This window comes from Aedes albopictus, unplaced genomic scaffold, assembly GCF_035046485.1.
Source record: "Aedes albopictus strain Foshan unplaced genomic scaffold, AalbF5 HiC_scaffold_11, whole genome shotgun sequence".
Lineage (NCBI taxonomy): Eukaryota > Metazoa > Arthropoda > Insecta > Diptera > Culicidae > Aedes > Aedes albopictus.
In genome coordinates this window covers 66,074-90,871 of record NW_026916482.1, presented here as the reverse complement: position 1 = coordinate 90,871, position 24,798 = coordinate 66,074, and the positions used below count along the sequence as shown (strand labels likewise).

Here is a 24,798-nt window from a genome sequence, read left to right as displayed (position 1 = left end):
CAATATGAAGCGTTACAATCTTCATTAAATTTTGATTTTCTGTTTGTTTATCGTTGTCCAATGTTTCAGCTTTCAACGGTGGAAATTGGGAATCAATGGGAGAGATTTTTCTCTATGCTTCATTTATCCTCTCTTGCGTTACGTTATAACTGGAACAGAGCCTGCTTCTCGGGGTGCATTTTATCCCGCCTCCCTTTCACTTTCAGCCTGTTGAACCGTGTGATGGGTGGAAGGGTTCTTCCGCACTTCGCCCCCAATTCGTCAAAGGAATCAAATGATTGCGTTGCGCTGTGCTGGATGACTGTTGGGTGTGTGTAATGCAGGTAGTTTACCCAAACAGGTCGTCTTCGAGTGGCGCACTTGACAATCTAATTGAATTCAGTGTTCTGTTCTGTTCGGTTCGTGTCGTACCATAGGCAAGAGGGTGGTGTGTACCTGCGTGCAAATCGTTTCGAGTCGCTTGTACGAACGCAAAGTGGAACATAGGTTTTCTCGGAAGTGGAGAAATATTTGCGGATTTTTTTTTCCGGCGTGTGAGTTTATCCGGGTGGGAATATACCCTTTCGAGTGGTGGGCGGAGATGGATCAAGAAGATAGTTTCGATTAGATATGTGAGAGCTATTTAACGAATGCTGTGAAATCGAGATAAGTGTTCAAAATATTGAGGTCGCATTTTGTTGTTAATAAAAGTGACGAAATCTACAAATTAACATGAAGAATCACGGTAACAACATGCACTACTTTACGGAGTCATCCGATGATGATGACGAGGAAACCCTGATGATCAAAAAGTAAGTAAACATACTTTAAAGATGTAAAGGTATCCTTGTTCCATGAACCAAAGAAAAAATCAACACACGGCGCCGGCTGCTGTCGTGGCAGCCAGCGATAAACGTGAACCAAATTTGAAACCAATATCAGGAAAGAAAAGAAAAGAAAAAAAAAGACTGTAAGAAATACTTGATGGAAATTGACTCAATTGAATATTCAATCAAGAAGAAAGAAAATTTCCACCCTCCAATGAAGGTGCCTACGTACCACCGCATTATAGATTCCAGGACTTGATTCCGCCTTCTCGCGAACAGAGGCGTTAGCACAGGTAGTAGAAAAAAGGTAACGTCCTTGGGATTGACGAATTTCGCGACGGCACGACCAGTGGTTGGATAATATTTTTAGAAGAAATCCATTCCTATAATTCCTGAAGGATTTACTAAAGGGATTACGGAGCCATCGTTGGAAGTTTTTCTGAAAGAATCTTAGGAACAAACATAAAGATTCTTATCTTTAAAATTTCTAAATCGTGTTTTGAAAATTTGTAAAAAATCACAAAGGAATATTTTCGGAAAAAATATATTCATGAATTCCTGAGAGAACCCGCGAAACAGTGGCTCAAAACTGCACAAAATGTAGATATTCTACGGAAAATTCCAGCATGAATTTTCGGAGAAAATCCTAATGAAATTGCAGGAAACACTTCTGCGAGATTTTTTAATAGAATCCCTGAAGAAATTTCTGGAGAATTGGAAATTTTTGAAAGAATAATTGAAAGAATCCAATAATAGAATTCTAGCAAAATACCTGGTGGATTCTTTAATGTAATGCAGATGATCTATAGGAACTCTTGAAGAAACTAACTAAGAAATCCATGCAAGACTTACTTTTAAAAAGTCCTTCAATAGTCCTTTGAGAAAATTCTGAAAGAATTCTAAGAGGAATATCTAAGGAACTCCTCGTAGGATTTTTTTAAGAATCTCTCGAAGATTTTCTGAAGAAAGCGCTGGAACATTTTCTTAAAGATTCCTTGGAAGATTTAATGAGAGAATCCTGTGAGTAGGAACTGATGGAATCCGTGGCAGATTTTATAAAAGAATCTTCGGAGGAATATCTGAAGGAATGTATAGAGCAATGTTGGAAGAAATTCAAGGAAGATTTCTTTAGAGAAATTACTACAAAAATATCGGGAGAAATTTCTGGAATGAATTTCTGGAGAAACTCTAGAGAAATCATTTGAAGATTTTCTGAATAAGACTTTTGAGGAATTTCTTGATTTCTCTAGAGAACTCCTTTTTCGGGTAAAATATTTGAAGAAAATTGTAGAACAATTCTGGAAGATTTTTTGCAGAACTCTCAAAAGGGCAATGAAATTTCCGAAGGAATTCGTGGAACCACAAATCAAAATCAAATCAAATGATCTTTGTGGTTCGGCAATCCACATTGAACTGGCAGGCTTGGCTATTCTATACTAGCTATACAATACGCACAGAGCACGGAAATTCGAACTGAGCTTCCCTATCGGATGGATAGATAATGTTGAGAGAGACAGATGCACAGGTTACACAGGTAATCTAGAGCTCATATACAAACAGGGTGATTAAAAATTAATCCTTTTAATAACAGAATCCATGGAGAAATTTCTGAAGAAATCCATGGCAGGGTGGCTTGACAAAATTGTGTGGAGAATTTTCTTAACCCATTTACGCCCAGTGAACTAGCTATAGATCAGATGCCTCGAACGGCCAGTGATCTATTCATAGATCATTAATTTGCGATAACTGCGGAGAAATGAAGCATTTTGGAAGACTGGTGTCTTCAGCAAAGTTGATGAGGAGAACAAGGACTCTCCGATAGTACGTAATTTAGTACGAATTTGCTCCAGTAGGTGGCGCTAGTGATCATGAAACATTGTGCTTTGATAGGTGTTTCGTCAACAGCCATTGCCAATATAGTCGCGCTCGTATCTTGAGCATCCAACTACATAGAAAATTTTTGTCTTCAGCAAAGTTGTTCAGGACATCAAGAGCTATCTGATAGTGAACTAGTTGGTTCTAGGTTTATCCGTAAGGTGGCGCTAGTGAGTCCTAAAAAAATTAAACCTCTGTATCTCGAGAATCCGATTACATAGATGAGTTCCCAAGTAACAATTTTAATTTTATCAAAGTTTTTTAGCGATTCAAAAATCCTAAACATAAAATTATTGATGCCGACTTGAAAATGCTCTCGAGTTCTTGTATGCCTCAATAAGCCCACGTTCTGGCTAGTTGGCCCAGTCTTATTAGGGTCTACAGGACTTCGTATGCAAACCGGCTTAGGATTTCGGGTTGTATCATAGTTTTATTAATCTTCTAAATAAAACCATCTTCTGACTTGTCAAATAATTGTTTTGATTATTTTTCACTCTCAATGTTCGATCGTCAGAATAAATTATGCTTGGTTGTTTATCCAGCCATCAATTGAAATGATGCAGATATGGAATTCAGATTTGTTTTCCTATTTAATACGTGTCAGGAGACATGCCACGGAAAATTTGTGGTGAATGTGACTGTGATAATGACAAAAACTAAGTGCGCAACACAAACTATGTATAATTTGGAAGTTAAATGCATTTAATTTACTCGGTGGAATTGGGTGCAAAAAAGGTTTTTTCAACACAGCGGAGTTTAAAAGACATTATGTATTTTTTCTGACAAAATAAAATGACGGAAACGTGTTGTATGGTTTAATTTGATCTTAAGCTGTACGTGGAATCATAAAATTGAGTAATATTTTTCTGTATTTACATGAATTATTCCGGCTAGGCGACATATTTTTCTGATAAAACTCTGTGTTCCTGAGGATTCCTCCAATAGGGCTAACCCTCCTGAGGTAGTCTTAACTGAGCTCATGATAGAACTAGCGGTTTTATCACAGCATTTTTTTTGGTTTATGTTACGGCCACGAAATCTTTTGTTGGTTTTATGCATTGCCTCACAGTTTTGTGTATTTGTTTACAAAAAAAAATCTCTCCGACAACACCCGAAAATGCAAGTTTTATTTATATGGTATATAATAAGTGATAAAACCAATTCATGTCTACTTGCAAGTCTTTAACTGAAGATGTTTATAGCAGAAGTTATATGATAGTTTTATGGATCGCCAAAGGTTCAAAGTAAAAAACTACCACATAAAACTAATTTAGAACAACTAGCTTTTTGACATGCTCGTATAAAACCAGGATAAAACATGAATAAACCTTCAAGGCATGCTGATTGTTACTTGGGTTTCGTCTTCGGCAAAGTTGATCAGGACATCAATGGCTATCCGACATTGAACTAGTTGGTTGTAGGTTTGTCCGCTAGGTGGCGGAAGTGGGTTCTAAAAATTCTGAATTTATGTATCTTGAGAATCAGACAACATAGAAGAATTTCAGAATTTCGTCTTCGACAAGGTCGATCAGGACATCAAGAGCTAACCGATACACTGAACTAGTTGGTTCTAGGTTTATCCACTAGGTGGCGCTGGTGAGTCATAGAAATTCTTGGCTTCTGTTTCTTAACAACCAGACGACATAGAAAAATTTTTTCTTCGGCAAAATTGATCAGGACATCAAGAGCTATCCGATAGTGAACTAGTTGGTTCTGGGTTTATCCGTTAGGTGGCGCTAGTGAGTCCTAAAAAATTAAACCTGTGTATCTCGAGAATCAGACTACAAAGAAGAATTTCGTCTTCGACAAGGTCGATCAGGAAATCATGAGCTATCCGATGCTGAACTAGTTGGTTCTAGGCTTATCCACTAGGTGGCACTAGCAAGTCATAGAAATTCTTATCTTCTGTTTCTCAACAATCAGACTACAAGAATTTTTTTGTCTTCGGCAAAGTTGATCAGGACATCAAGAGCTACCCGATAGCGCACTAGTTGGATCAAGGTTTATCCGCTAGGTGGCGTTAGTGAGTCCTAAAAAATATTAAACCTCTGTATCTCGAGAATCAGACTATTTAGAAGAATTTCGTCTTCTGCAAGGTCGATCAGAACATCAAGAGCTACCCGATTGTGCACTAGTTGGTTCAAAGTAAATCTGCTAGGAGGTGCTAGTGAGCCCTAGAAATTCTGAACTTCTGTATCTCGATAATCAGACTACATAGAAAAATTTCGTCTTCGGTAAGGTCGATCAGGACATCACAAGCTATCCGATAGTGAGCTAGTTGATTAAAGGTTTATCCGCTAGGTAGCGCTAGTGAGTTTTAGAAAAAATTAGCTGCTGAATCTCGAAAATCAGGATTCATAAAAAAATCGTCTTCAGCAAAGTTGATCAGTACATCAAGAGCGGCCCATATAGCCGAGGCGGTAAACGCACGGGTATTCAGCATGACCATGCTGAGGGTGACGGGTTCGATTCCCGGTCGGTCCAGGATCTTTTCGTAATGGAAATTTCCTTGACTTCCTTGGGCATAGAGTATCTTCGTGCCTGCCACACGATATACGCATGCAAAATGGTCATAGGCAGAGGAAGCTCTCAGTTAATAACTGTGGAAGTGCTCATAGAACACTAAGCTGAGAAGCAGGCTTTGTCCCAATGAGGACGTTACGCCAAGAAGAGAGAGAGAGAGATCAAGAGCTAACGGATAGTGAACTAGTTTGTTCTGGGTTTTTCCGGTAGGTGACGCTAGTGAGCTCTAAAAATTCTGAACTTCTGTATCTCGAGAATCCGACTACATAGAAGAATTTTGACTTCGACAAGGTCGACCAGGACATCAAGAGCTATCTAATAGTGAACTAGTTGATTATTAGTTTGACCACTAGGTGGCGCAAGTGGGCTCTTAAAATTCTGAACTAATATTGATAAGGTACACCGGGGCAAGTTGAAACGGGTGGGGCAAGATGAAACACGAAGTTTTGAAATAGATTTCAATACAATTTCTAAATTTTTCTTCCGCTAAAAGATTGTATGAATAAAAAACTATGTGTTTTGGCATTCAAGCTGTTTACCATCATTGAATAACATCATGCTAACCCGCTGTTTCATCTTGCCCCACCCGTTTCAACTTGCCCCGGTGTACCTTAAAGTAGTTTTTACGATAAAATAAAACTACATGGCTACTGATTGATAACAAAATCAGCTAGGTATTAAACAGCCGTCTTATTTCATATAAACTATTCATATAATTTATAACTAAATATAATATTGAACGAAATATAGTATAGTATAATTAGTTATCAACTTGAACTCAATGATTACGTAATTTTCGATAACGTGCTATGTGCTATCAATTTGTTATCTTTTCTCGGGTTCATAGTGACTCTCATCTCAAAGACATTCATGTGGGTCGAACGTGCCTCTGGAGCCGACCTACTGATACAAAATATGTGTATATGGATGAATTGAACGTATTTTGATCAACTAGCGCCCAGCAATTTGGTTAGAGACCAGAAGGCTTGAATGCCCAATGGTTCATTCACATATTAGTAAGTTTTGCTAATACCGTGGAAAATGAAGCATGTTGCACCGTCCTCCATTCTCCTCTCTTGTTCGTGCTCCTTCAGGAGAGTTGTTATCCTATGATGAACTGGTTGGTTTTAGGTTAGCCCGTTAGGCGGTTTCAATGATTCATAGTGTTGCCGAGGTAGAATTTTACTGGAGTTCTTTGAGCAGATGGAGCACACTGGTGGTTGCTTGAATCAGCTTAAACTGGAATAGTTTGTTTCATTTTATTGTTCATTTTTTTTATTTTAAATCACTTAAAATACTTCAGCCACTTGACAATAATAATTATCGGCTTCGGTTCAACCCGAATCTTGTTTCCTTCTATTACAAATTCACAAACTTACTGTGATCGACTAGTGATCAACGCACTTGATACTATCGCTACTTCCTACTCGTTTTATATGTATCATCTACAGTGAAGCTTATAGCATATGACTACTCTCACTGTTTGCGCGAGGGTAAAATGGCTGATTTTCGCCTCAACACAAAGAAATTTTGAACTTGTGTATCTCGAGAATAGAACTACATAAAGGACTCAGGTCCATACAACCACAGCTGTAAATTACGTGAGCCGTGAAATACGATCACGCATCATCAGCGGGAATCGTTTCTGCTGTGAGCTCCGGAAGAATATAATAATAATAAGGTGGTCCTTCATAAAATGAAACATAAACCATGCTCAAAGAACACTTGCAAACATTTGGAGTTTTCGAATGACGAGTGCTAAGGATAATCTTTGGCGCTGTACAAGATAACGGTGTATGGCGGCAGAGGGTGAGCCACGTGCTCGCTACGCTCTGCGGTTGCCAAAGTCAGAAGGATACGGTGGGCAGGATATACTACCAGTATGCCGAATATCAACCCATTATATATTGAAATTATTAGAATGATGCATATTGGATTGCCTAAAAACTGTTGAAAACTATCCATTGAAGAACTACTAGTAGATTTTTTTAGTTATTACTAATGCAAACCCTTTCTGGAACATTTCAAACTGTATTTTTTTATTTAAAGAATATCAACTATTCCTTGCAACATGATCAGTCATCTAAAATAGATTTACATAGCTTATAGAAATAAGGTAGCTGCACAAAATAAATATTTTTTTTTCAACGTTCCACGTGCATATGCCCACTGTTTATTTAAACGAAAATTTCATCGTACATTTCCGATTAAATGGCTACAATAACTTTCTTTTATGGGGTTGAGGTACTCTAGAAAAAATCAGACATCTACTGTGATTGTGGCATAATTCGGGCGTTAATGGGTTAAGCAATCCATGGAGGGCTTGTAGAGAAAATTGCTAAGGAACCCGTGGAAATTTTTTTTTTTCAAGGAATCGCTGGATGATTTTCAAAGGCAGTCGTGGAGCAATTTCGAAGGTAACCATGGAGAGCTTCCTAAAGCAGTTCGCTGAAAAAATACTGGAGAAATGTCTACAGCAAAAATTTAAAAAAATCCTAAACAATACAAAGGCATTTTTTTTTTCTTTTTATTCGAGAATTCTACTTTAGGCTCTTTCTTCACAAAGTATAGCTAATATCTGGGGAATGTTTGGAATGAATTTCTAGGGAAATAACCTTTAACGAAATTCAGGGAAAATTTCGGAAGAATTTCAAGAGGGTATTTCTGTAGCAATTCATGGTAATTTTTTTAGAAACATCCGTCAGGAAATGTACCCTCCGAAAAATGTTTAAAAGAATCCTTGGAAGTAAACTTTTTAAGGAAAATCTGGATAAAATTTGTAAACGAATCCCAGCAATATTTTTTGGATAAAAGATAACCATGGAAGATTTTCAGGAGGAAATTCTTAAGCAATCTGTGGAAGATTCTCTAATGGATAAATTTCTGAAGGAATCCGTAGACTTATTTCTGCAAAAAATCCTGAAAGCCGCCCTGGAGGAATTTCTGAAGAAACCCATGGAGGATTTTTTAAAGATATCTTTGAAAGGTTTTAAAAGAACTTAAAAGAAATCTTTGGAAAATTTTCCGAAAAAAAAAATCCCCGATGATAAACATTTAAGAATCTCCGAAAAAAAAATCGATAGAACCTATGGACGAATTTCTGGGAAAACCCACAGAAGGTTTTCTAGGGATCTCATTATCGAAACATCTGGAAAAAACGCTAGAGGATTTTTTTAAAGGTTACTCTGGAAAAACTCCTAAAAGAAATATGGAGACATTTTCAAAGCAATCCATGAAACACTTCCCAGAAAAAAAAATTGATGTACTGAATCCGTGAACGAATAGCTTCAGATTTTCCAAAAGAATCCCTAAAAGTTTTTCCTGGAGAATTTTCTAAAGGAATCCATGAAGGTTTTTTTTAAAGCTATTAAATAAAATTATATTTTAAATTTCAAAGAAATTCTTGGAAAAGTTTTTGGAAAAACCTCTTGAAGAATTTCAGTAGGAAGTTCTAGAGAGTTTCTAAAAAAAATATGGTTTCTGAAGCAATTCATGGAACATTTTCTGAAGGCACCTATAGAGGGATTCCTACGGGAGTATTTTTTTAATAAGAAACCCATGAAATAATTTCTATAGGGATACCTGGAAGATTTTCCAAAACAATCCCTTATAGACATGCTTTAAAAATCCTTGAAAGATTTTTTTTCCGCATCCCTGTATATTTTTTTGGATAAATCCTCAAAATCGATTTCTGAATAAATCTCCAGAACACTTCTTACCCATAACGTGGGTAGATCACCTTATAATGGTGCGTTACGGCGTAAGATCTACCATAATCAATTCTGATTTAGTAATTTTCCAGCTTGGTTTAAATGCAGGAAAATAATAAGATCAAAATTTGGTTTACTTTTCTGTGTTTTTTTTATTTTTGTATATTGTTTTTCACTACTAATATACAATTTTTCCGTGTTATTTACTTGATTTTAACTTCAACTTTAATAAAATAACGATTTGTTTCAGCGCTGTTCAAGTCAATAAAGTTGTAATTGTAATGTAAGTCAATTAACATTCTATGTATCATAATCATAATATTTATTGTTTCAGGTAAAATCAGGTAATTGGTCAATTATATAATTAAATATATTCAAATTATATGATACTTGGGATATTGGGAGGGGTAGCCTAAGGAAGCTAAATGAACTGGTTTCTGGACAAATGTTCGTGGGGTGGCCAGACTTTGTCACGAGATAACAACCATCGTGTTGTATTCCGAAGGTCTCCAGTAAATTTAGCTTACCCTGCTACAACAAACCATCAGGTAGATCATTCCCTTCCGGTATGACTCTGCAGCCATAGGTAATCCTTGCGCTGATGGTGGGTACACAATCATCATCATCATCATCATCAAATCTCCAGAACACTTCTTAGAAGCTATTCTGGAATGATTCCTAACGAAATATCTAAAAAATTGTTTAGAGATAAAAATCCATGGAAGCTTCCTTAAGGGAGTTTTTCGATAAATTTCTAAAGGTATCTCTAGAATAAGAGGTTCAAGCTGCCACTTCAGGGGAGTTCTTCTTAGAATTTTTAAGAAATTCTCTAAATTTTTTTTACAAATACTATAGGGATTGCTTCGGAAATTCTTCCCAGATTTTCTCCAAGAATTCTTTGAGAAATTTCATTGGTGGTTTCTGCAAAAATGTTAACAAGGATGATTTTTTTTAAATTTCTCTTACCTTAGATGTCTTTAGAGATCCCTGCAGAATTTGTCAGACATTCTTCCAGGGATTTTTTTTTTTTCAGAAGTTTATAAAAGACACTACACCACCTCCAACCAGAGGAGACACAGACTAAACCGATCACTAGCATAAGACAATGTCCACGAAACACCCAGTGGTCCAGAGGAGAAATTTTCCGTTCACCGACTGACGTGGGAATTGAACCCCCACTCCGGGGCTAACGAAATGGCTAGACGACTACTGCAGTTAACTGCACGGCCACAATGCCCGATCCAAGTTCTTCCAAGAATTGTACAAAAACTAATGGGCAATTCTTTAAGGAATCCCCGAAGAAATTTCTTGGAAATTCCTGGAGGATGGCCTCAAGAAATCCTTTGAAAAACTTCAGCCTATGGAAACTCCTTTTTGTACGAACTCTTGGACAAAAATTCTTGAAGCAATTTCCGAAGTTATTATTGGAGCTCCTGGTTAAATGCCCAGGTAATACCTAGGAGAATACCTGAAGAAACGCCCGCAGATACCCCCTTTATTGTTGTTTACCTCTTATGGAGGAACTTTGCAAGTAATTCAAAGGAAAAAAAACCCGATTAAATCCACCTATGGTGAACAGAACCCTTCTTACACTTATTAAAATTATTGTTGTATTATTTGTATTTAACATATTTATTTTGTGTAATTGACCAAAAGTTCTAGAAAATTTTGTGGATTTGGCATCTAGGGGATTGGTTTCCAAAATAGCATCATAGACCATGGACTAAACTACCAGAAATGCCAGACACCTCCTAGAATCTTGTATGGAATGTTTAAAAAATAGCTTACATATTCTGGAATATTGTATCTTTTGTTAACTGCCAAAAGATCTTGAATCGATTAACAAATGGGTAAGAAAATCAGCGAGATACACTTTGTCTAATATCTCTTAATCAGTCGATTAAATTAGCTCCGAAGTACTTGGTATTCATGGTTATGGTGTAGAAAGGACAAAAACGATATATCTACTATGTAAATCAGTTTTGGCATTGACTAGTTATTTTGGCTGTCTGGTTCTTGCATTTTTCCCACAATATATAAATTGTTAGTTGTTGTTAGTTTTCATAGAATTCCTGTGTATTTGTAATTTGTTATTTATAATTTTGTTGAAAACAATAACCTGCTAGTATACACTTTGTATGAGGTCAGCATTATTTATTGAAAAATAATTTCCCATAGACTGGTCAAAAACTAATGCAAGATAACAAGTGAATATAATAATAAAAAAGATTTTTTTTAAACACTCTTCGTAAGATATCTCAGTAATCAAATGTCGAATCGAAATAAAATTTCAGGGCCTGTTAAAAGGATATTGTAACTTTCATTTGGTGCTTAGAGAACCCAAATCAGTTGACAGACGGCTGAGATATTTATTATGGTACCCTTGGTTAAAAATATCTCAAAAAGTTAACCTGTATTACTCCCAAGTACTCTTTAAAAGATATCTCGGTAACCAAATGTCCAATCCTAATGAAATTGTATAGGGTTCTGCTAGAATGTTGTAGCTTCCATTTGATGCCTGGAGAACCGAAATCGATTGACAAACGGCCGAAATATTTATTATGATACACTTGGTCAAAAATCTCAAAAGGTTTAGTTGTATTAATCCTAAGTACTCTTCGAAAGATATCTCTGTAACCAAATGTCCAATCGAAATAAAATTTCTGGGCGATCTACTTGGATGCTGTAGCTTTCATTTGGTGCCCAGAGAACCCAAATCGATTGACAAACGGCCGAAATATTTATTATGATGCACTTGATCAAAAATCTTAAAAAGTTTAGATATATGACTCATAAGTACTCTTCGAGAAATATCTCGGTAACCAAACGTCCAATCGAAAAAAAAATCAATAGCGTTCTACTAGGATGTAGTAGCTTTCATTTGCTTCCAAGAGAACTCAATTCGGTTGACAGACGGCTGAGAAACGTGCGTGACTTTTTTTTGTAACGCACATACACACACACACACACACACACACACACACACACACACACACACACACACACACACACACACACACACACACACACACACACACACACACACACACACACACACACACACACACACACACACACACACACACACACACACACACACACACATACACACATACACACACATACAGACATTTGCTCAGTTCGTCGAGCTGAGTTCATTGGTATATGAGACTCGGCCCTCCGGGCCTCGGATCGAAAGTCGGTTTTTCGAGCGATATTTATACCCTTCTTATGGGTGTTAGAAGGGTAAAAATATCGCTTGAGAAACCTTTGAAGGAAATTCTGAAGGAATCTCTTAAAAAATTCCAAAGAAAAAACAAAGGAATTAGAATTATTTTTGAAAACATCCTTCAATACATTTCTACGAGATATCTCGTAGATTTCTGAAGGATTAAAGATTTTTCGAGGATTTCTCGTAGATTTCTCGAGGATTTCTGAAGGGATTAAAAGTACTCTTGGACATACCTCTCAAGAGATTTATAAACAAAATCGCTAATCAACAACTCCTCAAGGCGAGTCCTTTATGTACCGTAGTTGGGAGTGAGAAAGGGTCAAAAAAGGATTCTCAAAGATTGTTTGTTACATAGCTAAAGCAATTTAAGTTGGAATATTGTTTTTTTCTTTGGTAGGCATACTTTTCTATGTGATAATGACAGTTTTGCAAGAAAGTATCACATTAATGTGATACTTTCTTGCTATATGATTATATGATTTTATTCACTCACCAAAAAATGATTGAAAATTGACCCAATCTCACCCCTTAGAGGGGGTGACAATGCGTCAAAGTATGATTCTAGCTTTTGAGCCTACTTGAAAAATACAATGTCACCATGACGTGTAATAGCTAATGTGATTCAGAAAGTTGATTAATCCACCGAAAAGGGTTAATACAACCGAAAAATTGTTAAAGGTCGATAAAATAACTGTTGTTCTTGTACGAAATGATGAAGCTTCTAGCTTGTACGAAATGATGAAGCTTCTAGGCATTCTAGGCACCCCAAGTAACACACTTGTCACCGAAGAGTCACGGCGGCGCAGGTTTTTGTTGCGCAGAAGTCACTGTGACTTACTTCTAACAAATAAACACTCACTTGCTAGAAGTAAGTCACAGTGACTTTTGCGCAACATAAACCTGCGCCGCCGTGACTCTTCGGTGACAAGTGTGTTACTTGGGACTCGTCACCAGGGGGCGCATTAGTAACATAAAAGTGCGAAATAACTCAGTGCGAAATAACTCTTGCGTATCCCATGCTTCGAACTCTTTTTTTGTTTTTTTTTTTTTGCGTTTGAGGATATTTTTAATATGAAGATTGACGTAGTTCTTGTAACCAGGCTTGATAATTCTCCTCAATATCAAAAGCAGCATGCTCTAGAGCGGTGTTTGCTTCTGCCTCGTCGCGAGGGAGCAAACGAACCTCAAACAGAGAGGCAATAAAAACTGAGCGACGCAGGGATGGGAACACTCACTTGCAAAGAGTTACACTCACTTGATATTTTCTCAGCTCAGATGCGTGTAATCAAAAAACGATGTATAGATGACTTTTGCCTTGTGATTTGGTCTAAAAATTAGCCGAATAAAGTAGGAGTCGCACACGCATACCGAAGTCGTGAGGAAGCTGCGATGGCAACTCTCTACGAGGTGAATGTAAATTACACTCACCTCGTGGAGAGTCGCTTTCACAGCTCTGTCACGACTTTGGTATGCGTGTGCGACCCCTACTCTCTTCGGCAAACTTTTAGACCAAATCACAAGGCAAAAGTCGTCTATACATCGTTTCTTGATTGCACGCTTCTGAGCAGAGAAAATAGCAAGTGAGTGTAACTCTTTGCAAGTGAGTGTTCCCATCCTTAGAGCGAGGAAGAGGGGAACGAAAAAAGAGCCGATGATGGTTTCTGATGGATGAGTGCGATTTTTGCCTCGAAAGTCTTTCTTTGAATGGGAGTGGAACTCGCGAGAGCTTTTTGAGTGTGAGTGGACGTGAGAAACACAACAAGCAATTATGAGTGTTGGACGAACTCCCTGCTGCGCGACAAGCTTGCGCTCGGTGCTGTTGAGATTTCTGAGTTCAATTTTTTCTCCTCAGAAAATCACCGAAATCGCTTCCTCATTTTCTCGCGAGGGAGTTTCTGTCAAGCCTTCTTGTAACCATGTTACAGTATGCGGGAAATGTTGAGAGTATCATTTAAAAAAATCTGAAAATATCCCTAAAAGAAGGTCTGAAGAAATCCAAACCAACGCCTGGATGAATATCTGAAGGACCTATTAGAGAAACCATTGGAGAAACATCTAGATGAATCTCTTCAGAATTTTCTATAGAAATTTTCGAAAAACAACGCGAGAAACTCCCTGAATGAATAAAGTAATACATTAGGCAACCTCTGGAGAAATAGAAGCAATAATATCTGAAAAAGCTTCTGGAATAAAATCTGAATTTCTAAAAGAAAACCTTAGAGGTAGTTCTCAAAGAATATCCGAATCTCCTGGAATTCCATCTTTTGAAGTAACGTTTGGAGGATTTCTTGGAAAACCCTGAAGACCCCTGGAATAATTCCTAGTACAATTTCTTGATAAATTTCTAGAAGAACGTACGGAGAAATCCGAAAGAAAAACTCCTGGAATAATTTTTACAATATATGTATCTGGAGGAATTCCTGCAGAAATGGTTGAACAAATACATGAAAGAACATGCATGTTCTGATGTAGCAATACTGGAAATAATTTCCTATAGAATCCCTTAGGCAATCTCAGGATGATTGCTATTTTTTCAATATTCAATGAGAACAAAGAAGTCTGTTGAATTAGTATAGAATGAATCCAAAGGGAATTTGTAAGAAATTTTTGAGGAAACCCGTGGACCAGTTTGATTGAAGATTATTCTTTTGGATAAAATAATAATTTTTGATAAAATCAAGAAGAAGTGCCAGGAAAACTTGCTGAGGGAATTCCTGAAAGAATATATGAAGGAATCTTTGGAGAAAATTTTAAAGAAATCCATGGACATCGATGCACTTTGAAGGGGGATGCACATAGAGGAATTTTTAAAGAATTGCTTGCTAAAACCATTCTAAGAAATCCTGCGACAATCTGCTTTCTGTAAACATTCCAGAAAATGATTGATAAATCCTCAAAGTACATATTTCCAGAGAAATTTCTGGCGGTGCCCCTATATTAGGAAGAATTCTTGTAAAACTCATAAAAGGAATTCTAGCACGAATTTCTATTCCGCCATAATTACAGAAAAAAAAATATTCCTCGTGCCTTCGAAAACTCATTTCAACATAGCTCAAGTGACATGTTGATGAATATCGCGCTTTCATCCGTTTAACAAAAATCCACTTCATGACACAAGAAATCATATAGTTCATCTGGCTTTTGATTTATGAACTTTAATTTCTATGAAAAAGCCGTCAGATTGAATTTTGAGACGCCATCTTAGATATTAGACCGCCATATTGGATATTCTGGTCGTCATTTTTGGACTCCAGGCATCTTTCCCATACCAAATAAACACATATTGCATGATTTTAGAGCTAAAACCGCATAAAAAAGCTGCCATGTTGAATTTTGAGATGTTGTTGTTCTAGTCACTATTTTTGACTCCAACCATCTTCCCCGTATCAAATATGCCCATATTGCATAAATAAAATAAAATAAATAGGCACCATCTTGAGTTTTGGATCGTCATCTTGGATATTCTGACGCTATTTTTGGACTTCAGACATCTTCCTTAGACGCCATCTTGGATTTTGGGTCGCTAACTTGAATGTTGGGCCAATATCGTGAAATTACTGGATTCCAATGTTGATTTCCACACAAAATTCGTCAACCATGCTAAATGTTACAAAAATCGTCGCAGTTTGATGTGTCGCATGCAGGCTTGACAGAAACTCCCTCGTGAGAAAATGAGGAAGCGATTTCGGCGATTTTCTGAGGAGTGAAAATAAAACTCAGAAATCACAACGCAAATCCTCAACAGCACCGAGTTCGAGCTTGTCGCGCAGCGAGGAGTTCGTCCAACACTCATAATTGCTTGTTGTGTTTCTCACACTCACACTCAAAAAGCACCAAGAAAGACTCTCGAGGCAAAAATCGCACTCAAAAACCCGAAATAATCATCGTCTCTTTTTTCCTCCCCCTCTTCCTCGCTCAGTTTTTATTGCCTCTCTGTTTGGGGTTCGTTCGCTCCCTCGCGAAGAGGCAGAAGCAAAACACCGCTCTAGAGCTTATTGCAAAACTCTTTTGATTTCGAGGAGGAATATCAAGCCTGGTCGCATGATAGAGCTTGGTTCAGTTCCATATATGGCCAGTTCCGCCGGTGCTGGTCCGGATCACTAAAATGGCCATAACACCGGAGCGTCTTGACCAATCCGGATCATTTTAATAGCAAACAATGCGGTAAAATTTCAGTTAGACTCGCGCTTAAATCCGAAAATTCGACCAATGGGAAGTACCTTAAAAGTGAATGTACAGACATACATACATACATACATACATACATACATACATACACACACAAAAACATACACATACAGACATCACCTCAATTTGTCGAACTGAGTTGATTGGTATATGTGACATGACCCTCCGAGCCTTCTATCAAAAATTCGATTTTTGAGCAAATTTATAGCCTTTCAGTACACAGTACGAGAAAGGCAAAAAACAATAAAACCTAGTAGACAAAGTTGCTTAAAAAGACCAAGTCTTTACGCCCGTTTCTGTTTCCCACGATTCTGAGAGGGTGCTGCCAGCCCCATAGAAGAGTTGTACCTCTGTTGTACCCATAGAAGAGTTGTAGGGCAGCATCCATTTATTACGTAACGCTAAAATCGGCATTTTTCGACCCCCCCTCCCCCCTCCGTAACGCTTTTTTGTATGAAAAACCTAAAATTTTTGTATGGGCCGTAACGCTTGGCCATACTCCCCCCTCCCCCTAGAGCGTTACGTAATTTGTGGACGGCGCCTAGGTATACCTCGATTTAGTGGACATTTCAATCTTTGAAATGTCTATAAAATCGAATTTTACATAAAATCGAAGCAAAATTTTTTATTTTATTTTTATTTAAATTTAATACCAAAATGTACCAAAACATATAAAAGCTGCATGAAAATTGAGTTTTCGATAAAAGGCTTGGAGCTTTTGGCATATATTAGTAATTCTCGGTAAATAACGAATAAACCACTATCTCGCTATTTTGTTACGATCAAAATCTTGTCTTCAAAACTATGTATGGTTGGTTAAAAGCCAATATTTTGAGCAATGGACATACACAATAACGTTATTTGCATAAATACTAAAAAAAACAGAAATTCATTCAGGGATTCCTTTGAAAATGTCTATGAGGATTTTTTTACCCTGGAATGTCTTTACGATTTGCTTCAAAAATTTCTCCAGGGATCGCATCTGAAATTCCTCAAGGGGTTCCTTCTTAAATTTAGAGATTCGTGACAAGGACTTGATAGAGCGTGATTTCTGATTGTGCTGTTTTTGCCGAACGATCTGTCTGTATGAGTAGTGTAGGCTTGTGCCGCTATCTGCTCGATTGCCTTTTGTTGCAATTCTGTGGTGTTAAATACAAATAAGTGAATCAAGAATTTTCAACTCTATTACGACGGTCTCCGAATGAAAATTTCCACATAAAATCATCATGTAACAGAAAATATCATAAAATCTTCCAGGTGTTCCTTCAGAAGAGAGAAGAGAGAAGAATTATTCAACGAAATTTGGCAAGAATTGCTTCGCCAATTCCTACGTGATTTTTCGCAAATCATTCCAGAGATTGTATGAGTAATTCGCCCAGGGATTACTTCAGAAATTCCTCTAGTTATTTATTGATAAATTATTTTAGACTTTCGTTTGGAGAACTTTTTGGAAATTTCTTTAGAAAATCTACCAAAAATTTCTACAGAAAATCTTGTACAGTTTTCTATTTTTGTTTGCGGAAACTTTTCCGAGGAGAAAAAATCCTTCACGAATTCTTCAAAAAATCTTCCATGGATTCATTTGAAAATTTTCTTCGAAGATTTGTTTAGAAATCCTTCTCCAATTTATCTCCAAAAGTTTCAGAAAGAGTTGTGTATGATTTTTTGAAGAAATTCCTCCTGGAATTTCTTTAGAAAATCTTTCAGAGTTTTATCTTTTTTTTTGAGATTTTTTTCCGAAAATTCCTTTAAGCATTATCTTAAACGATCCCTCAAGGATTTATTTCAACTCTTTCTACGGGAATTGCTTTAGAAATTGCTCCAAGGATTTTTGTTTTTGAATCTGAATTTCTATCAGAAAAACTTCCTGGGATATCTCTAGAAATTCCTACAGGGCCTTTTTAAAAAACGTGATTCTCGAATGGATGAATTTTCTGCAGGGATTCCTGTGGAATCTACCCTGGGGGTTCCTTCAGAAAATCTTCCATGGCTTTTATTATAAATTCGACTAACAATTTCTAAAAAAATATCTCCAGATTTTCCCCCAGAGATTTCTTTATGAATTTCTCCATTACTTAAAAAAGCTTCCACAGATTTTTCGATAATTCTTTCATGGACCATTGCTGCACTTCATTCTAGGATTCGTTTAAAAAATCTTTCACATGTTCCTGAAAAAAAAACCTTTCGAAACTGCTCATACATTTTTTCATAAAATCTTCTAGGGATTCCTCTAGACTTTAAAATGCTATTTAGAAATTTCTCCAAGAACTCCTTAAGAAGGTCTTGCAGAAATTTCTCCAAGGATTTCTTCTAAAGATTTTGCAGATTTCTACAGAGGATTGATATGGAAAGGCTGGAAGACATTCTTGCAGAGATTCCTGCAGAAATTGACACAGAGATTCCATCAGATATTCCGCCGGTTATTCCTCAATATATTTTATCAGAAATTTCTCCAGGATTTCCTCCAAGCGTACATCCACGAATTATTCTATAGGTGTCTCAAAGAGTTTATTAAAATATTGTTTAGGATTTTTTTGGGGATTTCACCAGGATTCTTTTTTAAAAAAATATCTCAAGTGATTTTGTTAGGTATTTCACCAGATGTTTCCAGGTATTCCGGAACTTCTTCAGAAAATCCATCTATGAATTCTAAAAATATTCCTTTTTTCTGAAATTCTTTCTGGAATTAATTAAGAATTTTCTTCAGATTTTTTAAAATTCCTTCCGAAATTTCTTCAGCGATACTTTCGGAAATATTTTTAGAGACTTGTTCAATATTACTAGAATTTCTTCAGAAATTTCGGCAGGGATTTCTTCAAAAGCTATTCCATGGATTCTTTTAGAGCTTGTTCCAGCAGTTCCTTCAAGAATTTCTCAAGCGGTTTCTTCAAAGATTCCTCTAGGAAGCCTTGGGAAGTTACATGTGAAGGGACGGTGAAATCAGGGAGCCTTAACTAACTAGCTCTGATTCTACCATGACATCACTAGAAATAATTTATCACACATTTTGTCAGTAATCAGCCAATGCATTACAATGACCTTTTCATGAAATTTGCTACAAATTTTGGAATTCAATCAGCTGGCATATACCAAAAATATCAGGAATATAATACAATTCACGGTGAGGAAGTCATAAGAAATGTTGATAAAAGTTTGTTATAAAACTTTGAGGGAAAGTCTGGCAAATGAGCAGTTTGCATGCATCCGCAAAAATATAAAAAAATATCACCAGAAAATCACCCCATATACTCCGCTCATCGTGATAGTCGACAAAGCCAGTTATATTTATAAAAAAAAATGAAGTCAGAAAGGAGAGTATGAGATTACGGTAAACATGACATGAGGTATGCTTTGGCGCTAATATGGATGCTCCACAAAACAATTTATTGATATGAAGTGCTCCGCGTGTCAAAAGGCTGAAAACCCCTGCATTATAAGTCATCATGATACAAACTGCAAGTTTTAAACTGATTAAATATTAAATAATTTACCATTAAAAAAATGTACATAAAATCGAAGTACATAAAATCGAGGGTCTATATAATCGAGGGTCCACTAAATCGAGGTATACCTGTATGTACATATGTGTATGTATGTATGTACAATCCATCGCCCACTGGCCGGCAGTGCTTTCATGCCAGCCCCATAGAAGAGTTGGCGCTAAAATCGTCAAGGATCTCATATAAAAATTCTGGTTTACAGATATTTCTACACAGAAATACGCCGCTGTGTACCTTTACCTTTTCTTACGAACCTCTCCACCGTACATAGCCACCGCTTACAATTGCCGTCGTCATTCCTCCAACATGGTGGCTATCGCCTTTCGATCGGGAATGTTCTGCCGACTTCTATGGCTTCAAGGCACCATTTGGGATATCTATTCAGATTTATGAAAATTCAATCATGTTTGGTGAAAAATCTCGCTTTCAATTATCTTCACCATTTTTTTTTTACTTTCCTTCTTTTGCGATATTTCAATACATTACGCTCGCTTTTAGACCTTTGTTTGCTGCGAGCTGATTCATGGCTCGGTAATGTAATCCGCCGTAGCACGCTCGCAATGGACTCGGTGAAAAACTTCTGCGACTGTTATCAATCGATACTTAGCTAGACTTGCTCACTCAGTGACGTAAACTTCCCCTTTTGAAGTGTCTCAACCGGAGAGTCGTTATCTGTCTTACTGCGACAGCGGCAGACAGGCAAGCCTCAAATCGTCCAGGCAAAAACACTGGTTCGCTGTCAGCACTACGTAGGGCGTACGTTTGAAGTGTGTCGAGAGCGCATCTGGCCAGTTGCGATACACCAATTTACTGGATGCACTAGAGACCAACTGACCCGTAATTACTTAACGCTGTAATCGGAACTTCTTGTGCCATCTCCGGGGACCGACCGGCCGGTCCGGCACTCAATCGATATGGTCCGTCGCAATCAGCCACTAATTCGATCCATCTGTGTGTGTGAGCTGTTTCGTCCAATCTGTCCGGAGCAGGAGGGACCCAGCTGTATCCGCAAGGTCTATCGCCTTGTTGATTATGCTCTTCATTATTCACACTGATCAAAGCTCGAGCTGCCACCGGTGGAGCAAACAACTGGCTACTCGAATGCAGCTCCTACCCTGGCGGGAACAAAGGGGAAAGCCTGCCTGCGTGCATCCGGAATGGCTTGATGGTTGTTGGACTAATTATTCAATCAATTAGTTCTTATCGATTGTGCACCGAGATGTGAGTCGTGTACCAGGAAAGCAGCGATGCAATAAGTAGTCAGGCTGAACCAGTTGGGCCAGGAAGTACGGGAGTGCATAATCTTGAACTATTTGTATTGTTTTTCTTTGCATTACATGCCATTCAGTTGAGTTAGAGTCCACTCGTGCCATTCTGGGGATTCTAATTCTGTTTGATTCTCTGGTCAGATAAACATAAACTAGGTATATCTGATTTATTGCTTGCTTGAAATTAAAATAGATAGTTTTTATCTAAAAAACAGTTATCTTTTTTTTATAAATCTCTCTCAAATTGATTATTGAATAAACTTGTAGAATATTAAATTATTCTTAAGACACGCAAAATATGAGGTTTTATAAAAAAAATATCTTTAGGGCTTGATAACTTTTTAACCGCTTGACCAATTTTAATTTTTTAGCGTGCTATTGTAGATATTTTTGTAGTTGGTATATTTTGGCAGTTTTTAGAGAGAAGTATCATAAAAATGAATACTTTAACGAATAGTTTGTTCAGGACATATTTAGACATCAAAAATATCTACAAAAACACGCTACAAAAATTGAAATTGGCCAAGCGGTTAAAAAGTTATCGGGCTCTAAAGATATTTTTTGTAAAAAAAATATATATATAAATTCTTTACAAAAAACTCATATTTTGCGTGACTTTGGAAAATTCAATGTTCTTCAAGTTTATCCAAAAATCAATTTGAGAGAGATTCATAAAAAAGATTGAAAATCGGTTGAAAATTGAAAAAGTTATGGCACTTCATCTTTGAGACGCTTGCGCCACCTCTAAGTTTCAACATGTTTGGCTCAAATTCAGAGGTTTCTCTTTTTATGTCATTTGAATCCAGAAGTTCTTATGTCAATTGAATCCAGAGCGATAATTCTCTCTGCAAATTATTTGTTTCTATTTTTTTCAATTTCGCTGTTTCTTTCAATACATTTTTCCTTTGAGTATTCATTCAGCAATTAAATAGGAAGTTCTTTCCAAAACTCCTCTGAGAACTTATTGGACAATTTATTTATAATTTCTTCTGGCAATTTCTAATTGATTTCTTTCTGCAATTCCATCGATAAATTCATTGTGAAATTCTGAGTCAATTTCTCTGGTAATTTCTTCGAAAATTTCTTTTGGAAGTTACACAGCAAATTCCTTTGGAATCGATCAGGCTATTCCTTCAAGGTTTCTTTTGGCCATTTTGTTTTGGAATTCTGTTGGAAGAGCCGTTGACAAATGATTCAGTGCTTTTTTTTTGAAAACTTTTTCAGCAACTCTTCTAGGTACCTCTTCAGAAATTACTTTGGGGCGTCCTTCGACATTTCCTTCTGGATTCCCTAAGGAAATTTTTGTAGCAATTCCTAAAGGAAAGTCTTTCGGTTATTCCTTTGGTGTGCCTTTAGCTATTTCTATGCAAAGGTTTTTGGGAATTACTTGAGAAATTTTTCAACAAATTCTTTGGGATCTTCGGAAATTCCTTTGAGATTTTCTTCGACCATTGCGTTATATATAAAAAAGGAATTTCAAAAGTATCATTATCGGAATTCCGTAAGCAACTTCCAGGGGAATAACTAAAGGAATTTTCAGATGAATTACCGGAGAAATTTTCCGAAATTCCCAGAGAAATTTACGAACGAATTGACTAAGGAATTTCAAAAGTAACTGCCGAAAGAATTTCGAAAAGAAATATCGAAACAATTACAAAAATAATTGTGAAATAAATTACTACAGGGATTGCCGGTGAAACTCTCAAAAAAATTGCTGAAGAAAGTCCCTTCGGAGTTGTTCGATAAATTTCCAAAGCATTCGGCTAAATGATACGGCAATCCGTAGTTATTTTGGAATAGCCTAAATCGTTTCCAATATTATTGCCAAGAAATTTCCGAAAGAGTTAATGAACAAATTTCCAAAGAATTTGCCGAAATAATTAAAAAAAAACTGTCCAAGAGAACTGCAAAAAGTAATAAATTGGGAAAGTTTGGATTGAATCCAAAAAAATTGCTGAAAGGTTTTCCAAAAGATTTGCCCAAAAAAATCCGCCAAAGGTAATCTGAAAGATTTTTACTGGGTAACTCACCAGCAATTCATTGAATCAATTTCCAAAGGAGATGCCGAAAAAATTCCCCACTCAAATCCCACAGGAATTGTCAAAGAAGCTCTAGGAAGAGTGTTGAAAAACATCCCAAAGTTATTAGCAAAAGATATTACATAGGAAATGTTAAAAAAAAAAAACAAAAAGAAGATTCGGACGGAATTTTCAAAAAAACCCCTAATTAATCCACCTAGTGGTGATGGCGCCTTTCTCGTGCCTTCGAAACCCCATTTCAATAAAACTCAATTGAAATGTTGATGTATATCGCACTTTCATACAATTAACAGAAATCCATTTCAAGATACCAGAAATCATATCGTTTATCTGGCTTTCAAAGTTTGAGCCTTTAACTCTCAAGAAAAAGAACCTACACTGTGGTGCATAATTGGTCGGGGTTCTGCTAAACCGAACCAAAGACCATTTTTTGAAAAATTGAGTTTTCTTAACCATTAGATGAAGAATATGATGATCTTATTTTCGTGTAAAAATCCAGTAATTCTGACAGCTCTTCGTGGAGTAAATTCAAAATTTCTGTTTGGCAGAATATACAAAAAATAAAATTGCATCCAACCAGAGTGAACTGTAAACCATTCCATAGAATCAGCGAAATGTTTTAGTTTTGGTCCAAATGATGAACATTTCAAGTTTTCCTCATCGCTGTCAGATTTCTAACTTCTAACCGACTCATAGTAACAATCTGTGAGAGAATTTAACACGTAATCAAAAATACGGGTGTTGGAGGATCGATTTGGATTTCGATGGCGTTGATCGCCATTTTTCCAAATCACAGTCAGCCAGACCGAACCAAATCCACTGCATTAAAAAATCAATTTATTCTCAACAATACAAAGATGAACTGGCTTTGAATACATGCGTTATGTTGATACACCTCATACTGATTATTTAACCCAGGAGCCGTCATTGAACAACAAGGCTAATAAGAATAATAAAGCTTGAAAAAAATCAAACACTTGGTTCGCTTTGGCTGATCGAAAAATGGCGTTTTCACGAAAACCATGCTAGAGAAGAATGTTTAGAACTTGATTCAGACTTTACAACTGACCTTCAGCTAAGTAAAATGGCCTAGAGGTAACGTGCTTGGTTATCACTTAAAGGACCCAAGTTCGAATCTCTTTAATATTTTCGAATTTTTTTTTGTCTTAGTTCACTTTGGCAGATCATTTTCATGGTTTTCTTCGACCAGTATAAATTTGAAGTACACAAATTGCTCCATTTTCACATCTCAGGACCTCAGGACATGCAAGGACATCATTTGACATAATCACTCTTGTTCTGTGCCTGCACATGCACCGCCTATAAAAAAACGTAGATGGGAAGGGCTGAGCTGAGAGGGCTTCCGCCGTTTACATTTCACACTATTTTGAGACCTTTGTGCTACCATACTACGCGTCCTCTCTGATTCATGCGAAGGATTGTGAGTGATATCGATTTCAACTTCATAGACACTGAAAAATCGAGATTTTTTTATCACATTCCGACTGGTTTTCTCTGAAACAAAGAAACACAGTCAGCCACACTGAACTATAAACCATATTCCAATGTTTTTGTTCAGCCAGAGTGAACTGAGTGCAAAGTACTGAGAAATTAAATGGTATTATATCAATGAGTTTAAATAATTTACATGTTTTCT

The 24,798-nt window shown here is 36.8% G+C and overlaps 1 protein-coding gene across 2 annotated transcripts in view; it reads left to right on the top strand.

Moving 5' to 3' along the window:
• The first annotated feature begins 314 nt into the window (after window positions 1-314).
• Window positions 315-24,798, top strand: part of LOC134284404 (uncharacterized) — a 38,426-nt gene continuing 13,942 nt past the window's right edge. Inside the window, exon 1 of one of the 2 annotated variants that reach the window (XM_062843216.1) lies at window positions 315-791. In XM_062843216.1, the coding sequence (XP_062699200.1) occupies window positions 712-791 (80 nt within the window). In that variant the 5' untranslated portion in view covers window positions 315-711. The remainder of the gene's footprint in view (window positions 792-24,798) is intronic. The other variant, XM_062843217.1, reaches the window with a different exon arrangement.